The 21,041-nt window shown below is 33.4% G+C and overlaps 1 protein-coding gene across 5 annotated transcripts in view; it reads left to right on the plus strand.

Annotated features, from left to right (window-relative positions):
• The window catches only part of LOC138708920 (early estrogen-induced gene 1 protein), a 333,706-nt gene that overhangs the window by 276,055 nt on the left and 36,610 nt on the right, over positions 1-21,041 (plus strand). For all 5 annotated transcript variants that reach the window (XM_069839263.1, XM_069839265.1, XM_069839266.1 and 2 more), the window contains exons 3-5: positions 6,735-6,925; positions 9,823-9,980; positions 16,937-17,132. In XM_069839263.1, coding sequence (XP_069695364.1) covers positions 6,735-6,925; positions 9,823-9,980; positions 16,937-17,132 — 545 coding nt within the window. The remainder of the gene's footprint in view (positions 1-6,734; positions 6,926-9,822; positions 9,981-16,936; positions 17,133-21,041) is intronic.

The following is a 21,041-nucleotide window of genomic DNA, read 5'->3' on the forward strand; positions in this document are numbered from 1 at the left end:
TCAAAAAACAGCCGAAAAGACTCCATGAGTACAGGCTGTAAATTACGTAAGTTGTCAAACTTGTGGAGCCTTTACAGCAACTGAATAAAAAGGTATAATAATATTTGGTTCTTACTGTAACGGTTTGCCTATAAAAATAATTTTTGCAAGACATGTGTAAAATAACGGTGTACGTTTGAAGTAATTAATTATCTGAGCAAGCTCACAAAGAGTGGACCATTCCATTAACCAACAGGACCGGCAACATCAAACGACTGATATACACATAGGCGGAGTTATGGGGGGGACATGGGGGGGGGACTGCCCCCCAAACTTGTCTAAACTTTTTTTTTTCTATTAGGTCTAACGTTAGAAAATATTGAATTGAAAAGATCTATTTTGCTTTTGTTTATGATTAAGTTTCTGTGCTTAAATTTATGTCTTCTGGTCATGTGTATGAACTATAATATTTATTTTAAATTTCTGAATGTATAAGAATTTCTATACCTCATTTGAGGAATGGAAGCACTGTCATGTTTCTATTGTAATAGCCTGTACTCGTGTGTTACAAGTCTGCAAGTGATCAGGCGGCCGCCACTTGGAGAAATATGAATAACATACTGCACAGCAATGCAGAAAAAAGAAAAGTGATCCCGGTATAATGTGTAAACTTAAAGACGAGATTAAATAAAATAATTTGAGTTTACATTTCATAATATATCTTCAGAAGATAAACTTCATATAAAAAAGTTTCTGTTAGCACTGTTACGTAGTTTTATCGATGCATGCATATGTTTCTGTATGAGAGAGAAAAAGAGGGGGAGGGGGTGTTTTAAGTTATGCCCTATTATAATTTGTAGTTGACCTACAGTTCAAGCCCTATACAACTTGGTCCGAAACATCACAGATATGGATGTAATACTGTAAGAAACATGCCCCCCGAAAATACTTTTATTAAATGATAATATTTCGATATACTGTACCACGGTCAAGCTATAACAGAGGGAGGAGATAAATGAAGTCCCCCATAACCCCGTTATATGGTGATTCTATGGGTTTGCTTTGCCCCCCCCCCCCCAAGGAAACTGTTCTCTCTCCGTTTATGGTCATATACAATAAAAGAATGAAGATAAGTAAATTGTAATTGGGTACCAAATATGAAGTCAGTTCGTGAAATTTTTGCCCACGAGGTTCGTGATTTGCTCTTACATTTAATTTATGAAGAGACGAAGCGTGCCACGAGAGCAGTGCTTCAGCTTGATCAAGAACGCTTTCCACGTGGGCTACCTGCACATTCAGTGTTTATTGTTGTTACCCAAATATTAAGATGTAATCGGTGTTCTGACTAGTGGGTATCGCCCATTTTGTAAACATTATATGTTATTACGTTAAAATTGAAGTACGAGTCGGAAGAATATTTTAAACTTTTGTGTTCAGTAAATCAGGCATGTCAGTTGATGCCCACAGGAGCAAGCGCGCGCTTTAGAGCCCAGGAGAGCCTGATCGCTTTACAGCGGAAAGGAAAGAGACAGACGAAAGAGGTGGTATATGCCGCTTGGTCGAGCTATTGTATATTCAGGGACGGCCAGCACTGATTCAATAGATAAAGGGAAGAGAATTTATTAAAACTGTATCCATATTAATTTTTAGATTTGCCTGAGAAGTATAAGTGCATTATAAGAATGTAAGTTTTAATTTTAATGCTCATTTTTCACAAGTTTGATTTTTTTATTCAAAATAAATATTTTCTCAACTTTTCGTATAGAAAAGTGAAATTTTCAGGTATAGGCCTATTTATTTAGTAGCCTTACAGAATGTTTCCGTAAATCTAATATACCGTATATACTATTACTGAAGATAGTGTATTGAAAATTTTGAAAATATCGCATGAAAATTGTTTGTAAGGAAATGAATTAACAAAGCAACTACTGTTACATCATAAGCAAAAGATACATGCATGTGTTGTAAAAATGTCAGCTCTATAGCTTCAGATTTCAAGAAAATAATTTAATATTCTGATGATAGGAAGTTGCTCACAAATATCACCTTAAAAGCATAATGCGATAAGAGTTTTGTTATGTAATATTAGTTACACTTAAAACAGATACAGTACCTAGGTAACTTTGCTTTGTACTGTAATATTGTTTTGATTAGTTACTTTTGTAAGGCTAAAGATATCATCAATATAAATTCCAACTTATCATGTCATACTCAATCTCTTTCTTTGGAATATCATTTCCTTTATGAATGATGTGTTTCATCCACTTAATACAGTATAATATTATACTACTATGGAATTTAAGTGAATATTTCGTCTTAACTCTCTATTATGTTATTAAGTTTTAAAACACAAGTGCAATATTAAGAAATCAGTGTTAGTACTTTTGTTTTACAGACAATATAGATAATATCAAACAGAAAGAAGCCATATAAAAATAACGACATAAAATTTCACGTTCCGTTTGAAGTTTGTGCATCACTGTTTTCTTAATCCAACAGGTTGCTTATTCATATACACAACCCTTCCTCTTTCCATACTTAACGCTTGCTGCCCGCGCACGACGTCAAGGTCAGAAAAATGCGCTTGCTTTGACATCACTGCAGTAGACTATACTGTATTACCCATGTAGAAGTTAGGCAGCACATATCGATTGCGCTTTATAGGGGCTGAAAAACCAAAGAACGTTTACATCATGAAACGTTTTCATGAAAAGGGCGCTGTGATAGGGGTATTTACATTTTCAAAACTCAATGTCAAAGCTGTTACCTTTTTTTAGAAATCAAGGCATGGTGCACTACGGATTTTTTCCTGAAGATGCTACGGTGATTACACGTTTCTTCCAGGAAGCTCTGCGAGTTCGGCTTGCAGTTCCATTAAAGCGATAGAAGTGGTAGCAAGAGTGGCCACTCCGTTACGATAACGACCCTTGTCACACAGCTCTTTCCATGCGAACGTTTTTTGCTGCTAAAATCATTCCCTTGGTCCGCAGCCCTGATATTCACCGGATCTCTTGCCCTGTGAGTTTGGCCTTTTTCCAAACTCAAGGACTTGAAGGGTTGAGATTTCAGACCAGAGAGTGGCAGAAGCTGTAGAGGAAGTGTGTTTGAAGGTGATTGATTTTGCGTATAAACATCGTTTAACAAAAAACACTCCGCCATTAGCTATATGAATGTTTGATCGTACCTCGTATACTGAGGAGAACTTCAAGTGCGGTGTATGAACGCTTCGAAGAATAAAATTACCGGTACTGCATTTTACAATTATCTGTTTTTTTTTTTCCTAAGAAAAATGACTGCAAAATTGTGCAAATGGACAAACAAATAATATTTCAAAGGCACTGATCCTCCTATATCCAAATAACACTGATAATAATAATAATAATAATAATAATAATAATAATAATAATAATAATAATAATAATAATAGTAATAGTAGTAGTTATAATAATAATAAGACAACGACGAATTTGAAACATAAGCTTGCGAGGACGAGTGACAGGCTGGAGATCTAAGTCCCTCTTGAAATTGTTTAGTTTATCACGTAAGAATATTTTGTCTTCCTTTTTTAAATCCGAATCGCTCTTGGTGTTTGAATAATTGCGACCTTCAAACAGTTCTGTATTTACAACAATTAAACTACTCAGTGCATCCAAGGCACATTTCGCAGATACAAATGCTGAACACCTTCGTAAGTAGCAAATGCATAGAATGAATCGGGGGGGAGATGAATATTGGGGGAAGATGCTTATTTCTTTGTAGTTTCACATTCTTCCAAGAGAGAACGCCAAGTGCATGTCTACATGATCACTGAGACAGCTGATTGTTTGGAGAGTGGAAACTAACTCATTTTGCCGCATGTTGTTGTTGTGAGAAGAAGAAGAGCAAGGAAACAACTCATTTTTCTACTATGAAATAATTGCAAAAGTATGTTAAAATTCTAATTCATTCTTGAATTTATTATAACTGTCAAAACTTTGTAGATATTGTAGTAAAGGTTCTAAAGTTTGTATTGTGAACAACCAACGACCTTGTTCTGCCATTTTAGGTTGCATCACTGTACTAGGCATCCTACCCCCATACTTGGGAAAGATGCTCACATTATTTTCGGGGTAAGATGACAACTTGTTGCAGGAGTTTTATTTTATAGTAGAGAATGCCTAGACATTATGTAAGGTCTTCTAATATAGATCAGTGGAGTGACAGTCTTCAACTTGCGATGGAACATGTTATAACAGGAGGTAAAAACTGTTTTAGAGACAACAAACAAGAGAAAGACAGAAAATGAAAATGACTGTTCAGTTTGTAAGGTGATCTACTATGATCCGAAAGGACCTCGAGTGGACTGGACTGAATGTATCGTGTGCAAGAAGTGGCTTCACGAGTCTTGCACACGGCAACAAAATATGGGCAATGACTGTGTTGCTAAGTAGTGATAAACGAGTGAGAAAGTGTCCATGAGCTTTAGATTAAGTCATTTTTGTTATATACCTGTATCAAACCAAGTTCAGGTAAAATACATATATCAGTAAATGTGTCAATTGTATTTGCCATCTTACCCCGACTATCGGGAAAAGATGCCTAAAGTGCAGGTAAGAAGAAAACCTGTATCTATAAAAAAGGCAATTAATGTTTTCTGTTTTGTACCAATAATGTAGTTGCAAAATACCTTCCAGACTTTGATATTTCAATATGAACTTCATAACTAAATAAACATTGCCTTAAATTCTCAATCAAAGCAAAAAGTTAGCCATCTTCCCCCGATTCACTTTACTTTATTTCTGCTTAGCCATAAAGTTCATAACAAAATGTATGAAAATGTAGATATTCTAATATAATTTAGGACAAAAATGTAATGGAACTTACAAGTGTGCAAGTTCATGCGAGTTATATTATCACTAGTACTGTACACTATTAAATGGCACGTAACATTTTGGATACCCCTACAAAACTACGAAAATATGAACGGATTATATACTGTATGTTATTAAGTGAAAGACTGTACTCACCTAGAAAAATACAATCCTTAATTAAATTTGGAATATATATGCATACAGATTACATATAATTTTAATAATATCATAAATTTGTAGATTAGGGCTATATAACTTATGTAACTTTTCAACCCTTATATTAGGGGTTGCTGATGAATCGTGTATATAAAATTACTATAATTATTGCATTTATCGAGTTTTGCAATAAAATATCAGGAGTGTGATAAAAATATCTAGTTTGGCCTTTATTACTGAACGCATAATTATCTCATCTCTCAAGAGGGATAGTTATTCATTTCACAAAATGTCATTAAAATTTTCACATGTTAGATACTTGTTATTAGTAATAAGTGTATCAAATTTCAAGTAAATATAACGACTAGAAAGGAGTTACTACTTTTGTCTGGGTTTTAAGCAATACAGACCACTGTGCGTCGGTGGCTCGGAAGAGTATTTGTGTTGAGTGATTAAAATGTGTCAACACTTTAGGAGCGTACACAGGTCTCCAAGTAAAAAAAATAATCGTATCCTGTGTATAACGAATTCATCTTCTCGTGCTATAAGCTTCTAGACATTGTCACACTAAAATCACTTTGTGGATGCTTTAATATAATGGAAATTGTACATCACTGATATAATTAAATGTGAGAAATGAAGTGTAAATTGATGATGATGGTGATGATATTATTATTTTATTATTATTATTATTATTATTATTATTATTAGAGAAAACAATATGTACGATTATGTATAATTATACGAGGGTCATTTCATAAGTCATATCAACTATGTTATATCTTTCGAATAACCGAAAATGTGATTAGTTCAGTATATATGTTTGAAAACCTGTTGTTCACTGTACGTGATTCCATTGCCGGATTACGTCTGTGTGCATTGATGCTAGTTGACAGGACACGCAAAAGTTAGTATGCTAGAGGCTGTGCTCCAAGATGGATGAAAGTAAAGTTGAACAGCTGTCATATATGAAAATTACAGTTTTTCGTGACAGAAATGCTCTATCATTTTAACATTGGCGTATGACGACCAAGGTGTTCTGGAGTATCATCCTGTTCATGGGGGCCACACTGTCAATGCCCAATACTGCAGATCATTCCTGATGTACCATCTGCATCGTACAATTTGGAGGACACGTCCAGCACTGCTAGACAATGCCATAATCCTCCATGATAACGCAACCCCTGCCAGGAACCTTTTGCAGCAGTGGGGGTGGGAGATCTTAGAACATTCTCCCTACTCGCCTGATCTCAGTCCATTCTACTTTGATTTCATTCCGCAATTGAAGAAGCTGCTGCATGGATAGCAGTTTGCAAACAGGGAGGACATCTTAACAGTGTTTCGACGAGAGGTGGTACACATAGACGAATCACACATAACCGATGGTATTCAATATCGGCATCGTCATTGGCAAAGATGTGTGGAACCCTTGGGGAATAATTTTGAAGGGTGTTAGCTGTGAGTAATGTACTTTGTTTCCTTTTAGACGTAATAAAACAATGATTTCTATTTATGCATCTTTCAATTTTTCTTACCCATTGTCTCCTGTACCCAAACTCAATTTGGTACTAGCATTGTGAAGCACATTCCAGTGACCTTCAATCGCATATAGTGAATTTCTATTCCTGCAGCTTATTGGCTGCTGTAATATACAGTAGTTATCATGACTTATGAAATGACCCTCATAGTAATTTTATAATTTCATCAACTTTTTGAAATGTGCTAATTATTATGAAATTGCATTTTCAGGAGCTGAAGGGAGGCCGTTCATTCCAGAAGCTGGGCTTCACAGATTTGAACCTGGCTGAATTCGCAGGCTCTGGTCAGACAACTCGGCGCTGTCTGCTGGAAGGTTACGATACAAGGCATCGGCAGGATAATTCCATGCTCAGAGTAGCCATTCGTATGAACATGCTCTCTGGGGACATTCTTTTCAAAGTGTGAGTACTTATTCATAAGTTTTCATATACTGTCGATGTATAGAGGATATTTATTACTTTGAGGTTTGCCTGTTCCAGCAAAATTTATGAATGATAAGTAAGAACTCAGTATTAACTTTTTCGTCAACCCTCACAATTTTCTGTTTTTGTCTCTTATGGGAAACCTTTGTGTAAATGTGATTTAATTATTTAATGTATACTTGGGAACTATGAAAAATTAAATTTGACGTATCCAAGCATTTTAAAAAATGAGTTAATTTTAGTTTTATTTGCATTATTCCTTACTTATGAAAAACCCTGTGCATAAATAAATAAATAAATAAATAAATAAATAAATAAATAAATAAGTAAATAAATAAGAAACTAAATAAATAAGTGAATGAAGAAATGAAGGAATGAGGAAATGGAGAAATTAAGGTATGAAGAAATGAAGATATGAAGAAATGTATAAATTTATATATGAAGAAGTGAAAAAAAGAAATAAAGAAATGAATAAAACATAAATAAATATTACCTTAAACTATCACTATCCTTAATATTTGCGCCATTTTCAAGGCGTTGAATAATATTTACTTTGTGAAAAATACTCAGACATAAACGTGTTTGTGACATGATGCCTTACCAGTGTGCGAGGGCTTGGATTCTCGTCACAACAACAGACCACGTTGTATTGCTTTGCTGCTTTTTTAAACACAAACGCGCATTCTACTAAATTGGCGGAGCAGTGTACCTTATTTCTGTTACATATTATATTTTTATGGAGTGCCTTGTAGTGATAAATTGAAAGTTATGTTCTTGGACTGGGTAGCAGATTCCAATAATGCAACATCAGCAGTGCCAATTTAGTTTCTTTCTCACTAAATCTAGCTTCATAGGCATTCAGTTCAGACCAGTGGTAAACAAATTATCATTCCCGCTTAGCAGAAATTCTAGCTTTTATCGTTCCCTTAGCAGGAAATAAAATTAATTTGTATTAATATTGTATCAGATTCACATTTTTTAAAATGAATTAACAACTCTTAAATACCCATTCCCGTATGATCGATTTTTTTACTGCCCATATTATTCTTTGACTGTCATGCTCTACCTAAACATGATACTTGCTCTGCGTGTTATATCTACAGTAAGTAGTAAACATTGACTTTCTCCTATATCGATGGAGTAGTATACAATAGAAACATTTTAAAATTAATTTTTAACTTTTTTACTTCCCTACATATTAAATGACCGCTTACATTTTCCTGAGGAAATGAATAAATTTCTTTCACACCTCTATCTTGCTTAGTTTCGTTTTTGTTTAGGTCGTTGGCAGTTGTACAACGATATGTATGTGTGTATGTAGGGGAGAGTCGGGTAGTATCGGACATCGGGTAATATCGAACAGTGAGTTTCTTTCATCTACCACACGATGATAGTACCTGATTGACATGGTTACGTTTCTGTGATGTCGCATAGAGAAACGTAACCAGGTACTACCATATGATGGTAGATGAAAGAAACGCACTGTCCGATATTACCCGATGTCCAATACTACCCGACTCTTCCCTATATCCTTTCACTCCTTATGTGGAGCATAGGGCCTTGGCGAGAACCTTCCAACGGACACGATTTGCTGCTGTAGCCTTCACTTCTCTCCAGACTTTCCCACACTTTCCCACTTCTTCATGAACCGTTCTTCTCCATGTCCCTCTTGGTCTCCCCACTTTCCTAGCTTCTTGGGGATTCCATTCCAATGCTTGTCTGTCTATAGCCTCATTAGGTTTTCTCAGAGTATGTCCTGTCCACCTCCATTTCCGTCTTTTAATTTGAATCTCTATTGGTTCTTCTTCTGTTAGTCTCCATAAATTTTCGTTACTTATTATCATTGGCCAGTAGATATTTAAAATCTTCCTCAGATACCTATTCACAAAGGATTGCAACTTTATTATAATCGTATTGGTACAACGATATAGTATCATTAATATTTAGGTGAGGGGTTTGGACTTTTTCCATTGCTGGTTGTCACAATCAAAAAATTAAGACACAACGTTTCGAAGGGTGGTTCTCCCTTCGTCTTCAGGTGGAAGGAAGGAAAGAAAGGAAAAAAAAAAAACCTACTGTTGGGATCGTTACGTACAGCTATTCTGTATGACTGATCGATTGATTCCTGGCTTCGGTGGAGATTCGAATTAAGAAAAATCCGAAGTCATTAGCGGTATGTTGGCACTAAACCAAACCTTCCTTCCACCTGAAGACGAAGGGAGAACCACCCTTCGAAACGTTGTGTCTTAATTTTTTGATTGTGACAACCAGCAATGGAAAAAGTCCAAACCCCTCACCTAAACATTAATGATCCACCATTGCTTTCCAACCCCTCATTTAGATCAACGATATAGTATTAGACCATCATTATTGTTGTCGATATCTGAACACTCTGCCTTTGCTTATCAACATGAGGAAGAGACTTGATGAAAAAGGGAAAATAGCCTATAACCCACTCCACTTATTTGAATTTAGAAATAATAGAGGTTCTGTTTCTTTCTTATTTCATTTTTAATGACCCTTTTCACATATAGACTATGTATTAACATGCTTTAATTTATTGTCTATAAATTTTATTTTCTGATATCTTTTCCCAAAGTATACATCATTTAGTTTTTAATTGTATTTCTGGTTAATATAATGTAATCAAACCTGTTTTGAATATTTACATCACATTTACTGATAAGAAAACTTGCACTTTTTCATTAGTTGTTTCTTGGTTTACTGCTGTACTTTCTTATTGTTCACCAAATATTAATTTTTTTATTGTTTACGTAACCTTTCATAGGCCTTGAAGATCTGAACTTGAGATGCAATGGTAAGCATGGTACTCACGTATTATATACTAAACTTATTATTTTTAATTTTTCCCACAGTCCTTCACCTTCTTCGAAACATAAGCAGGTGGCAGCCCAAGAGGAAGGGCCAGAGTGTCGTGATGAGTTTTCCAGCGGCTCTCTTGCCGGATCATTAGCAAGTGGTAGTTCAGGGTTTGGCAGTTTACCCAAGAAGAGGCCAGCCTTGTTTCCTTCAGGTGCGTCCTTTGTAACGGTCTTACTCGCCTGCCTTGCACGTTGGCCTTACTTCTCTGAAGACTCAGTCACCAGCTCAATCGCTGGCTTGTTTACCAGCAACCGCTCTGGCTTCTGCAGTCTGAAGAAGAGGAAGCAGGCTTTTCTATTATCAGGTTTGTGCATGCTAATGCTGACCACAGACCAAATGCTGTAATGCAACTTGTAAGAACGCTAAGGTCCACTTATTCCAAAAGTAATGAAACTAATTTACCTGGTATGATACTTACTTACTTATTGGCTTTTAAGGAACCCGGAGGTTCATTGCCGCCCTTACATAAGCCTGCCATTGATCCCTATCCTGAGCAAGATTAATCCAGTCTCTACCATCATATCCCACCTCCCTAAAATCCATCTTAATATTATCTTACCATCTACGTCTCGGCCTCCCTAAAGGTCTTTTTACCGCCAGCCTCCCAACTAACACTCTATATGCATTTCTGGATTCGCCCATATGTGCTACATGCCCTGCCTATCTCAAGCGTCTGGATTTAATGTTCCTAATTATGTCAGAATACTATGCTTGCAGCTCTGCGTTGTGTAACTCTCCATTCTCCTGTAATTTCATCTCTCTTAGCCCCAAATATTTTCCTAAGAACCTTATTCTCAAACACCCTTAATCTCTGTTCCTCTCTCAAAGTGAGAGCAGACTAGATGACAAAAGCTTCTCAACTGAATAATAACACGCATTTCCCATATTTATTCTGCGTTTAATTTCCTCCTGAGTGTCATTTATATTTGTTACTGTTGCTCCAAGATATTTGAATTTTTCCACCTCTTCGAAGGATAAATCTCCAATTTTTGTATTTCCATTTCGTACAATATTCTGGTCACGAGACATAATCATATACTTAGTCTTTTCGGGATTTACTTCCAACCCTATCGCTTTACTTGCTTCAAGTAGACCTGGTATGATGCATATAATAATTCAAATAATGGACTTAAATTAATAAAAAAATGGTTTGACATAAATTATCTTTCTATCAAGGAAAATAAAACCATAATTATTCCATTCCCATTGTCTGAAAAATGTAACAAACCTCCTACATCTACATTAAGTATTAAATTACATAATTCTGATTGTTGTCTTATACAGTGTAAATGTCCGATTATTAAAGAGTCCTCTGAAGTTAAGTATTTAGGCATAATTTTCGATAATTATTTAAAATGGAAACAACACATTAATTACCTTTGTAATAAATTACGTAAAATTGTATATTATTTTGTTTTATTGAGGAATTACTTGTCAATAAGTTTATTACGTACAATATATTTAACTTTATTTCAATCGGTAATTATGTATGGAATTATAGGATGGGGTAACTCATTTAAATCCAATTTTAATCCACTTTATTTATTACAGAAGAAAATAATTAAAATATGTCTTCATAAACCCATTGATTTTCCATCTAAAAATTTGTTTCTAGACTTTAAATGTACTTAACGTAAAACAAATTTATTATATTGTATTAATAAAATTCATACATAAAAATCGAAATAATTTTGAATTGTATTCTCATAGTTATGAAACAAAAGGTATGAATTCTTTAAGATTGTTTGAACCAAAATGCAACACTGTTACCGTATTTAATCATAGTAGTAATTTAGGCCCAAGAATATATAACAAATTTATATTTAAATATCCTAATCTTGTCAATTCTAATAGTTCTAGTATTAAATTAAAAAAGTTATGTATGGATTTTATAAAAATTGAAAAATTGTAAATTTAAATTTACATACTATAATTGCATAGTAGACATAAGACAAATTGTATTGTATATTTCAATTCAGGAATCCGCCCCTGAGCACGAGTTCTGCTCTTTCAGGGGCGAGCTAAAGTTTTTCTGTATATATTATATTTTATGTTACGATTATTAGCAAAATAATAAATAAATAAATTGTAGCTTAAACCATAGATTAAACTATTGTAAATTAAAATTTAGTTTAAACATAGTTTGATTATGTGAAAAATATAATTAAATATAATATTGAATATTGGAAATGACAATACTATAGAAAACAGATAAGCTAAAACTAGGATAATTTTTCAAGTTTTATTTTGGCAAGTTCTCAGTCATGCAGGCCCACTTATGCTTGCTCGCATTCTCTGTAGATGCTCTTAGGAATAATTCTTTATTGTTCCTTTATATATTGAACATGGCAGACTTATGAGTGATTATACGATGTTTTTATTTACTTTTTATACAACTGGCTATACATCAAGACAATTTCAAAATAACACAATTACAAGTTTATCTTATGTATTTCTCAGTCAGAACATACCGGAGTAAGTATTGCTGTACTAAGCTAAATATCTTACGTGGCATTTGGTCTGTGTCAGCTGTCATGTAGAGATCTTTGTAGTCATGAATTGAAGTTATTTTATTTTCACTATTAGTCTTTGCCTTGTATTTTCAAAGATTGTGTAGTATGACAAGCATTGGTGATTTGAGAGCACAGTTTTGTGGAATATTTTATAATGCAGTAAAACTCCGTTATAGTGCACCACATTGCTTTGCAGATTAAAACACACGTGAATTTATTCTTGTCTTGCAAAGTGATTTTTATTTTGATCATAAACTTTGTTTAATTTGCACAATATATGCCACTTTAGTAAACTCTGTTTTTGGTATTTTAAGTACTGTAGTCCCATTTACTCCATTGTAGAATTAAGAACAGCATTACTAGTAGTACTGTATACTTTTGCTAGTACACAACAAGAAAACAAATTAAAGGCAATTGCAAAATTCCTGATTCTAGTCAGTGATAGCGAAGAGTTGTACTATGTAGAAAGGTCTTCTTGCAACAAGTGTCTGGCCAGATGCTGCTGTAGATGAGTGATGAAATCATGTATATCATTGATACGAATATATTGAAAAGATATACTGTTACCTCCATGCGTTTATTATTATTATTATTATTATTATTATTATTATTATTATTATTATTATTATTATCATCATTATTATTATTACTACTACTACTACTACTACTATTATTATTATTATTATTATTATTATTATTATTATTATTATTATTATTATTATTATTATGCTATAATCTAATGGAACTAAAAGTACAAAGGAATTTTATAAAAAGTAAGGTAGGCCTACCCATCATTAAGGCTCATGGGGGATGTAGATAGAGCTTCATGCTTTCATGACTTCGGAATTACTATGAGGTGATGTGGTCAGCACTACTCTTCGACCGCCTTTTATCCTTGGAAAAATCCAGTACTTTAATTAGATAAGAGGCTGAGTGGAATGTGGGACCATTCTGGGGATGGTGTTTTCGTCCCATTGCTGTTATTATTATTATTGTTGTTATTATTATTATTATTATTATTATTATTATTATTATTATTATTATTATTATTATTTTTTGTGAATTCATATTAATAATTCATAATTATTTTTTGTAATATCAAGTAAAACAGAAACAGTAGAATAATTTTGATTTCTTTTAAAAACTATGTGCTGTTCTGTGTTTATTATCTGTCCTACCTTTAATTTATTAACTTTTAAGATCTTTTTTTTTTTTCTTTTTAACTTTTAGAACATTTTTATGTGAATGTAAGGTGCATATCATTGGTTATTTTTCAGCTATTTTTAGGTTATGAACATCCGCTCCTATTTATGTTTATTTTCTTTGTAGTGCGTTAGTGTACTGTTAAGCATAGGAGATTGTTAGCAGTTAAACTTTTTCGCAGAAATTGTAGCAGTATAAAATATAATAAATGATAGAGATTTGTAAGCATATATTTTACTAAAGATTTTTTTTGCGACAGAGATTTACAAATAATTTCATTAGAATGCATGTTTATGTTACAGACAGTTTTTACAGTTAATTTTTTTTACAATAAATAAAAATGGTTATACCGTATATCTATTATCTTACATAATGAATGTTTTAACATCACCTGTATTTTTTCCAATTAGCATGCACTTCGCCACATTTTGCTAACTATTTGACTTTGAAGTAAATTTGTTGAAGTAGCAGAGTTTTTATTTCGTGTTAATTGAATTTTAAACTTTAGTGTTCAGCGAATACTGTGCTTATAAAATGGTTAATAGTTATTTCTTAACTGATTCGTCATTTTTAATGACAGCTGAATTTACAGAGGTAAGATGTGAAATATTTTTGAGTATTTTATGATATCTCATTTCACTTTCGAAGATATAGTGTTGTAGATAAGCAAATTCAGTATAGTTATTAACATTCTTGTATGAAAAGTTGATGCTAGTCCTAGGATCTTGTGAGACGTATGGCGAATATGCATTAAATAGGTTCTGAATCTTATTTTAATTGATGTTCATCTCTGAAATGTCTGTTAAACATAATAATATAATCTTCATCTTACGATGTGGATGACGTATATACGTCCGTTGATGTGACATATTAATGAATTTAAATCGCAGGTTCGATTCCCGCTCGAGGTTGTGAAATTTTTTTTTCATACCATGGCATGATTGTGACTATAATAGTATTTAAATTCAATAATAATATACTTCAATTTTTTCAATCAGATAAAGGTAGTAGAAAATTAAACTAATTGTGGTTTTCTTTAGTAGAGGATTTGAATAACTTGTAATTCTTTTCTTTAATACAGTAAGTGGGAGGAAATTTGTGTTAACATATTTTACTTGATACCAACTTAGATTATTAACTTCTGCTCCATTATTTGTACATGAGATGCTAAAAAACTGAATTACACTCGAATTCTATTGACTATTGCGCTAAACTGGAGAATTCCCACGGTATCTTTGAACCGTGCCGTTACGTTTAGCACCAAATTTAAGTAAATACACAATCTCGCCAACATAAGAACACGACGTTGGTGTGTGGCGTCGTTGGAGGGAGAAGTTTGTTTCTTTTCTCTCTCTACCTCCTTCGTTCTGAACATTACTGAGAGATAGCACCACTGTTAGCTACAAGATATATTTGCGCAAATATATTGAAGTAGATTACGTGACCTATTACGTGACTTAGATGAGAGTCTCGAGACAAAACAGTTTTGCTATATTTCTTTTTTTATTAAATGTTAAGCACAGGAACGCCATTTCGTAATTTTATTTAAGAAACAAGCCAAACAAATTGTCTTTGCATCAAAAACGGATGCTCCCTGGACCAAATTATCGTACTTTATAATTGTTTGAATGCAACAGAAGCCAGAAGTCTTGCACTTGACTAATGCAGTGAATTATTTAAGAATATAGTCGCGAATTTGACTACCACCATTTCGATTGTGTTTTGTTTGGCACGGCTCGGTACGGCCCGGTGACTAGTGGCCAGCGAGTAACGTCGACTATCGACATTGCTCTGCCGTGGGTATTATCCAGTTGTTCCGACTATTGTATTGTTTTCATTTTTGTGATAAGTTTATAGAAATTTCAGGAGATATTTAGGAATATTATCATTAAAAACTCTTCATGAACATTATTTCATTTGTTATTATTGTTGTCCAAGTGATGGATGAGTTTGGTTATAAATGATGTCACTGAAGAATTGTTAAGTTAATTAAATAAACAACTACTGTACTTCACTGTATTAATGTTATTTATTTAAATAATTTAAGAGTTCTTTATTGGTATATAAATGGTATGATGTGAAATCTTTTATATATCCAAATGTATAGTCGGCCTGGTGCGTGCAGTTGGTATAGCTCTGGCTTTCTATACCCAAGGTTGCGGGTTCGATCCCTGGCAAAGATTGATGGCATTTAAGTATGCTTAAATGCGACAGGCTCATGTCAGTAGATTTACTGGTATGTAAAACAATTCCTGCAGGACAAAATTCCGGCACACTGGTGACGCTGATATAGCCTTGGCAGTTGTGAGCGTCGTTAAATAAAACATAACATTTTTTTCCCAAGAGTATATGATGCTCCAGTGAACTCTGTAAAGAAAATGGGGATGCATTCTTAGGAATGAAGTTGAAAAAGGAAATGTCTTTTTTTCTGAAGAAAAGAAAATTATTTACTTATTGCATTATTTCGAAATGTGCAATAATTCTTCTGTGGATGTCTTTCGCATAGAGCAGGAAAAACTTTTAAATTTTCTGGTATATTGCTGTTTATCTCAGAAGCAAATTAGCCATGCCTTTTAAAAGTGTTATACATCCATGTTTCACAATTTAGTTCCACTGGTTGGAACCAAGTTTGTTTTACATAAAACATGAGTACAAAAATTACAAATTTAAGAGCATATAAACATTTTTGTTGTTTATTTTGCTTAATGTATCATTAAAATTTCAGAGCTATTGTGATGTAAAAGTAAAATAAATATAATTAATTGAATAACTAGCGGACTTACTCGTGTTAATTATGTAAGATTTGTGCGGCTTACAGCTGTTTCAGTGCTTCATGCACCATCCTCAGAGCCTACTAGATCTCGGCTTCATCTCGAACTTCTCTGCCTGTTATGTGGGTGTGTTTGATTGTTGAAAGGTGTTGAAGAGTGGAGTCAAATAGTGTGTGTGTACTGAAATTGATCTGTGTATATTTCAGTACACACACACTATTTGACTCCACTCTTCAACACCTTTCAACAATCAAACACACCCACATAACAGGCAGAGAAGTTCGAGATGATGCCGAGATCTAGTAGGCTCTGAGGATGGTGCGTGAAGCACTGAAACAGCTGTAAGCCGCACAAATCTTACATAATTAACACGAGTAAGTCCGCTAGTTAATTAATTAATTATATTAAAGTGTTAAAAGTAGTGTACGCAAGATTCAAAATAAAATAAATAATTATTACTCGAAAACTGAGAGCCTCATGGTCCCAGTTTTTTTAACAGAAATGCCTGTAACACTTTGTTTATAAAAGTTTGTAAAATGCATTACTCTTTCATTAAACATGTTTAGCGAGATAAATGTAAACAATTTTGTATTTAATTCTGGTGAAACTGATATGTACAGAATTAGTGACTGGTCCTGTGCCGGATACTCTGGATCCTGCGGACGCTGTTGGTGAGACAGATGAAGGTCATGAACCAGGACATTCTCGTAACTCTTCCAACACCAGTCAGATGAGCAAGGCGTCAGGCTACAGCTCCCTCAACAGCCAATCACAGCATAGTAGACAGAGCAGCTCGGGAGATTCAGGACACATTAGGTGAGGACAGGATTTAATAAAATAAAGCCATTCTAACAGAAAATTAGTAAGTATGCTAATTCAAACACTCCAACCAATATGATACTCTCACAGTGAAGTAGAGTTATTTCCATGAATGTGCTGGATGTCCCATTGTTGTTCATGTACTCTTCTAAATAACAAAACGAATGTACAAAATAAAAGGGCTGTATTCTTTCAGGAATATTTTATAGCAGGCCATTAAGGTAGAATTAACACTGATTGTTGTAGGACAAAATGTTTAACTACATTAGTTAAACATTACAAGGCATTAACGTACCTTTTGAAACGCGTTTTTATTTCCTACAAATCATTACTGATACTGGACTCACAATTGGTTGAGTCAAAGAAGACTTTTTTTTTCTATTATGATCTTGGCGTCTGTTCTAAAATTATATTACGATATTCTACTTACGAAAAATTGTATTATAATATGCATAATAAATACATTTTGGAATATCTATTATATAACTTTCTTGTGTTAATACATTTTCTCCAGTGAAGCAGTTTTTTTTTAAAATCTTTTGAGATATATGTTATGATAAACAGTAGATATTTTTTTGAATGCCAAATTTTGTTTTTGAAGCATTATTGTGTGCTTTCACCATTTTGAGTTTTGAATAAATAAGAAGACAAAGCTGAATTCTGATATATATATTATATTTGTTGCATCCTTGTTGATTGTTTAAATATTTAAAAACAACTGTGAAATATATTCACTCTAGTAAGTGCTTTCCTAGTCTGAAATTATTGGATTTTACAATAGTGATAAGAAGTTCTCGTTCTCAAGTTTTTTTTTTTTTAATTTTGCAAGATAATAATAAGCAATATTGGATCAATGAACATAAAATTCGGTATCTAATACAAAACAGTTCATTTGAATTTCAGTAAAAGAGATTAGTATAAAGTTACTGAAGTTTGTTTACACCTTATTTTGTGGTACTGGTAATATGAACTTCCTTCAAAGGTGTTCTTTGGTACAGTAACAGAACACTCCGATCATACTGTATAATGCAAAAAAGTGGCGAAATAAAGTAAGCAACTGGCGTATAGATATTACCTCTTATAAAAACCTAATTCTATTTTTAAGGTGTCTATGTTTAATTTCTGTTTTCTCATTTTGTATTTTAATTGCACAGCAAACATTAGAACCTGGATAAGTTTACAAAAATAAAGCGTAGCCTATGAAAATGTGTACAATTTTACTAAAATATGCATTATAACTACGAAATTACAAATTAATAAAATTATAATAGCATTGACTTTGTCAATGAATTTACATTGTTCTGTACTATTGCAGTGTACAGTGAAAGTCTTCTTAGATTTTCTTTGAAGATAGATTTGTTTTTTGATTTGATTTAATTTTTTTCTCTGTTATAAAGTAGTTTATTCACAGTTGGGAATTTATGTCATTCTTGATGTGGCAGTTACCTTACTTGCTATTGGATTCAAGAATTGCAGGTTCTGGTCTGAACAAGGGAGACATATTTTTAACATGTTAGCTTTAGCATTGTATGGAGTTGCCTCAGGGTACCTAGCAATAATTATAGCTAATGTAATTCTGCAAAATTTCAGGACTTTTGTTTTGTTCCTCTTAATAGATACATGAAGTAGCCTACTTACGTTGTGAAATTCCGTCTAAAACAGATTATAGTACATTATGCAACGAGCCTATAATGATAGTAATTAAGAAGCGAGTATGGATATTTATGAAACGAGCACAAGCGAGTTTCATAATTTTCATATGAGCTTCTTAATTACCATTATAGGCGAGTTTCATACGACTTTTTATGCTCGACCATATTTCTAACTTGAAATTATTCAGATTTTATTTTATTTTATTATTTTATTTGTATCTGACAAGATCGGAAGTGACCTTGTTCTAGGTCGTGAATTGTGAGATGTGCGCAGACGCGAAAGTATTGATTTTTTCCGAGGAACAATAATGTCATTGACCTTGTGTAATCCCGTTAAACTTGATATAACCTTGATTATTGAATTCGACATTGAAAAACGAGATGACAAATTTAATTTATTTGAATATTATTTATAATGAACGCTAATTATTATAGTAACAGAACATAACCTTCTGCGACAGTATTGGATTTCCAGCCTCCGTGGCTTTTCGCTAATTCTCTTTCGATTGCATATCCGAGAATAATCGATACTTGCGGTTTTATAACGGTACAAAGCTGACTTGTTATTGGCTGAACACCTGTAAGCTGAGTTGTCATTGGCTGAAAACACCTGTACTTTAATGAGTAGGTGTACTTTAATGACATGCATTAAAGGACTGCTACCAGGTGTATAAGTACTACATTTCGGCATGGTCGAGCATATACAATTTTAGCAGTTTTTACAGTGCACTTCTGTATTGATAACATGTTTAGTGTACTGGACATGCACTAGTAATAACTACACATTTCTAATCTGCTGCCATATGATCACAAACCTTACGGTGTATTTCACAAATAACGAAAATGTGTTACATACAGAATATGAATCGGTATGTAAACCGTACACACTTAATTGACTTTGTTGAAAATGTAAAGACAAAAGAGGAGCTCATTTTCAAAACGTCTCTTGTCCACCAAATAACGAAAATGAGCTTCCTGTGTCTCTGCATTCTTCAAATATAACTCTACGTACAACTGTCATTATTTGGCTTCAGAACGCCCTCTAAACCACTAAAATCCCGCGTTAAAAGTTACTATTGGAATCAAACTGATTCTTGTAAACAGCAAAATTTGCTACAAAATATTAATTCCAGCTTTGGAATCATAGAGTCTCATGTTCCCATTTGATTCTAAATGTACCTAACCTCTTTGGTTTCATAATGTCTCTTGTCTAACTGGTAAGATATTTTAGACTAAAAACGTTTTTCGTGATTTTCTACAAAGTTATGGGAATGGAGAAGGGTCGTTTTGAAAATAAGCTCGTCAAAATGTGGTGAAGTATATTTTGTTTTAAGAGCACAATGTTGTGAGATGCTAAGAGACTAAAATAATTGAGCGTTTGAATGGGGTAGCAAAGTAACTGCTCTGGGTGGTAGAATCTCAAAAATGGCCAGATCGAAAGGAAATCCGCGTTGAAAATCTATAGCATGCAAAAGACCGTGTCCTGAATAAGTGTTTCATACAAAATATACCGGCTATTTCTCTCCCAAACCAAAGTTGAAATGTGCTAAATGTCATTCTCATCTGTCATCCAACCATTGGCCTTAGAAATGAAATTTCTTACACTGTACAGGAGTACAGGAAGTTCTTAGTTTACCATAACTGATGGTGTTAGCAACAGCTCAATCAAACACATTAAGGGTGTGTTTGTTATTACTGGCATATTGGTATATGAAATAAATGTCGTAGTAGTAAACGTTACATTGACGAAGATAAACTTTGAATGATGCTACTCTTCTGGAGTCCTGTGTATATAGAAAGCTGCATTTTTCTTAATATAATTTCTGCAAAGTAAAATAAAAAGAAAAAACCTGGATGCTTTTTTTCTTGAATAATGGATTCCAAAAGCATTTGTAGCTGTTAGGGCTTCAGCGATAGCTTGCTATCATGTCAGTGCATCTTTTAGTGTAGAATATTAAGACTCAGTTTGCATGCCCTGTATACTTTTTAGGATATTTAATAATATTAATTAAAAGTTGTTATATATGTTAGCATGGCATGGATTGTTATGTTTAAAGTAAAGTTTTATAACTTTATTGCTGTGAAGATTGCTTTTTTGTTTACATTGAAGTCTTGAATTCCCTGTGCGATATCGTATGTGTACCTGTATATATATATATATATATATATATATATATATATATATATATATATATATGTGTGTGTGTATATGTGTGCACACACAGGTAAGAGATATGTTATGTATAAAAATAGC

Source organism: Periplaneta americana, chromosome 11 (genome assembly GCF_040183065.1).
Source record: "Periplaneta americana isolate PAMFEO1 chromosome 11, P.americana_PAMFEO1_priV1, whole genome shotgun sequence".
Lineage (NCBI taxonomy): Eukaryota > Metazoa > Arthropoda > Insecta > Blattodea > Blattidae > Periplaneta > Periplaneta americana.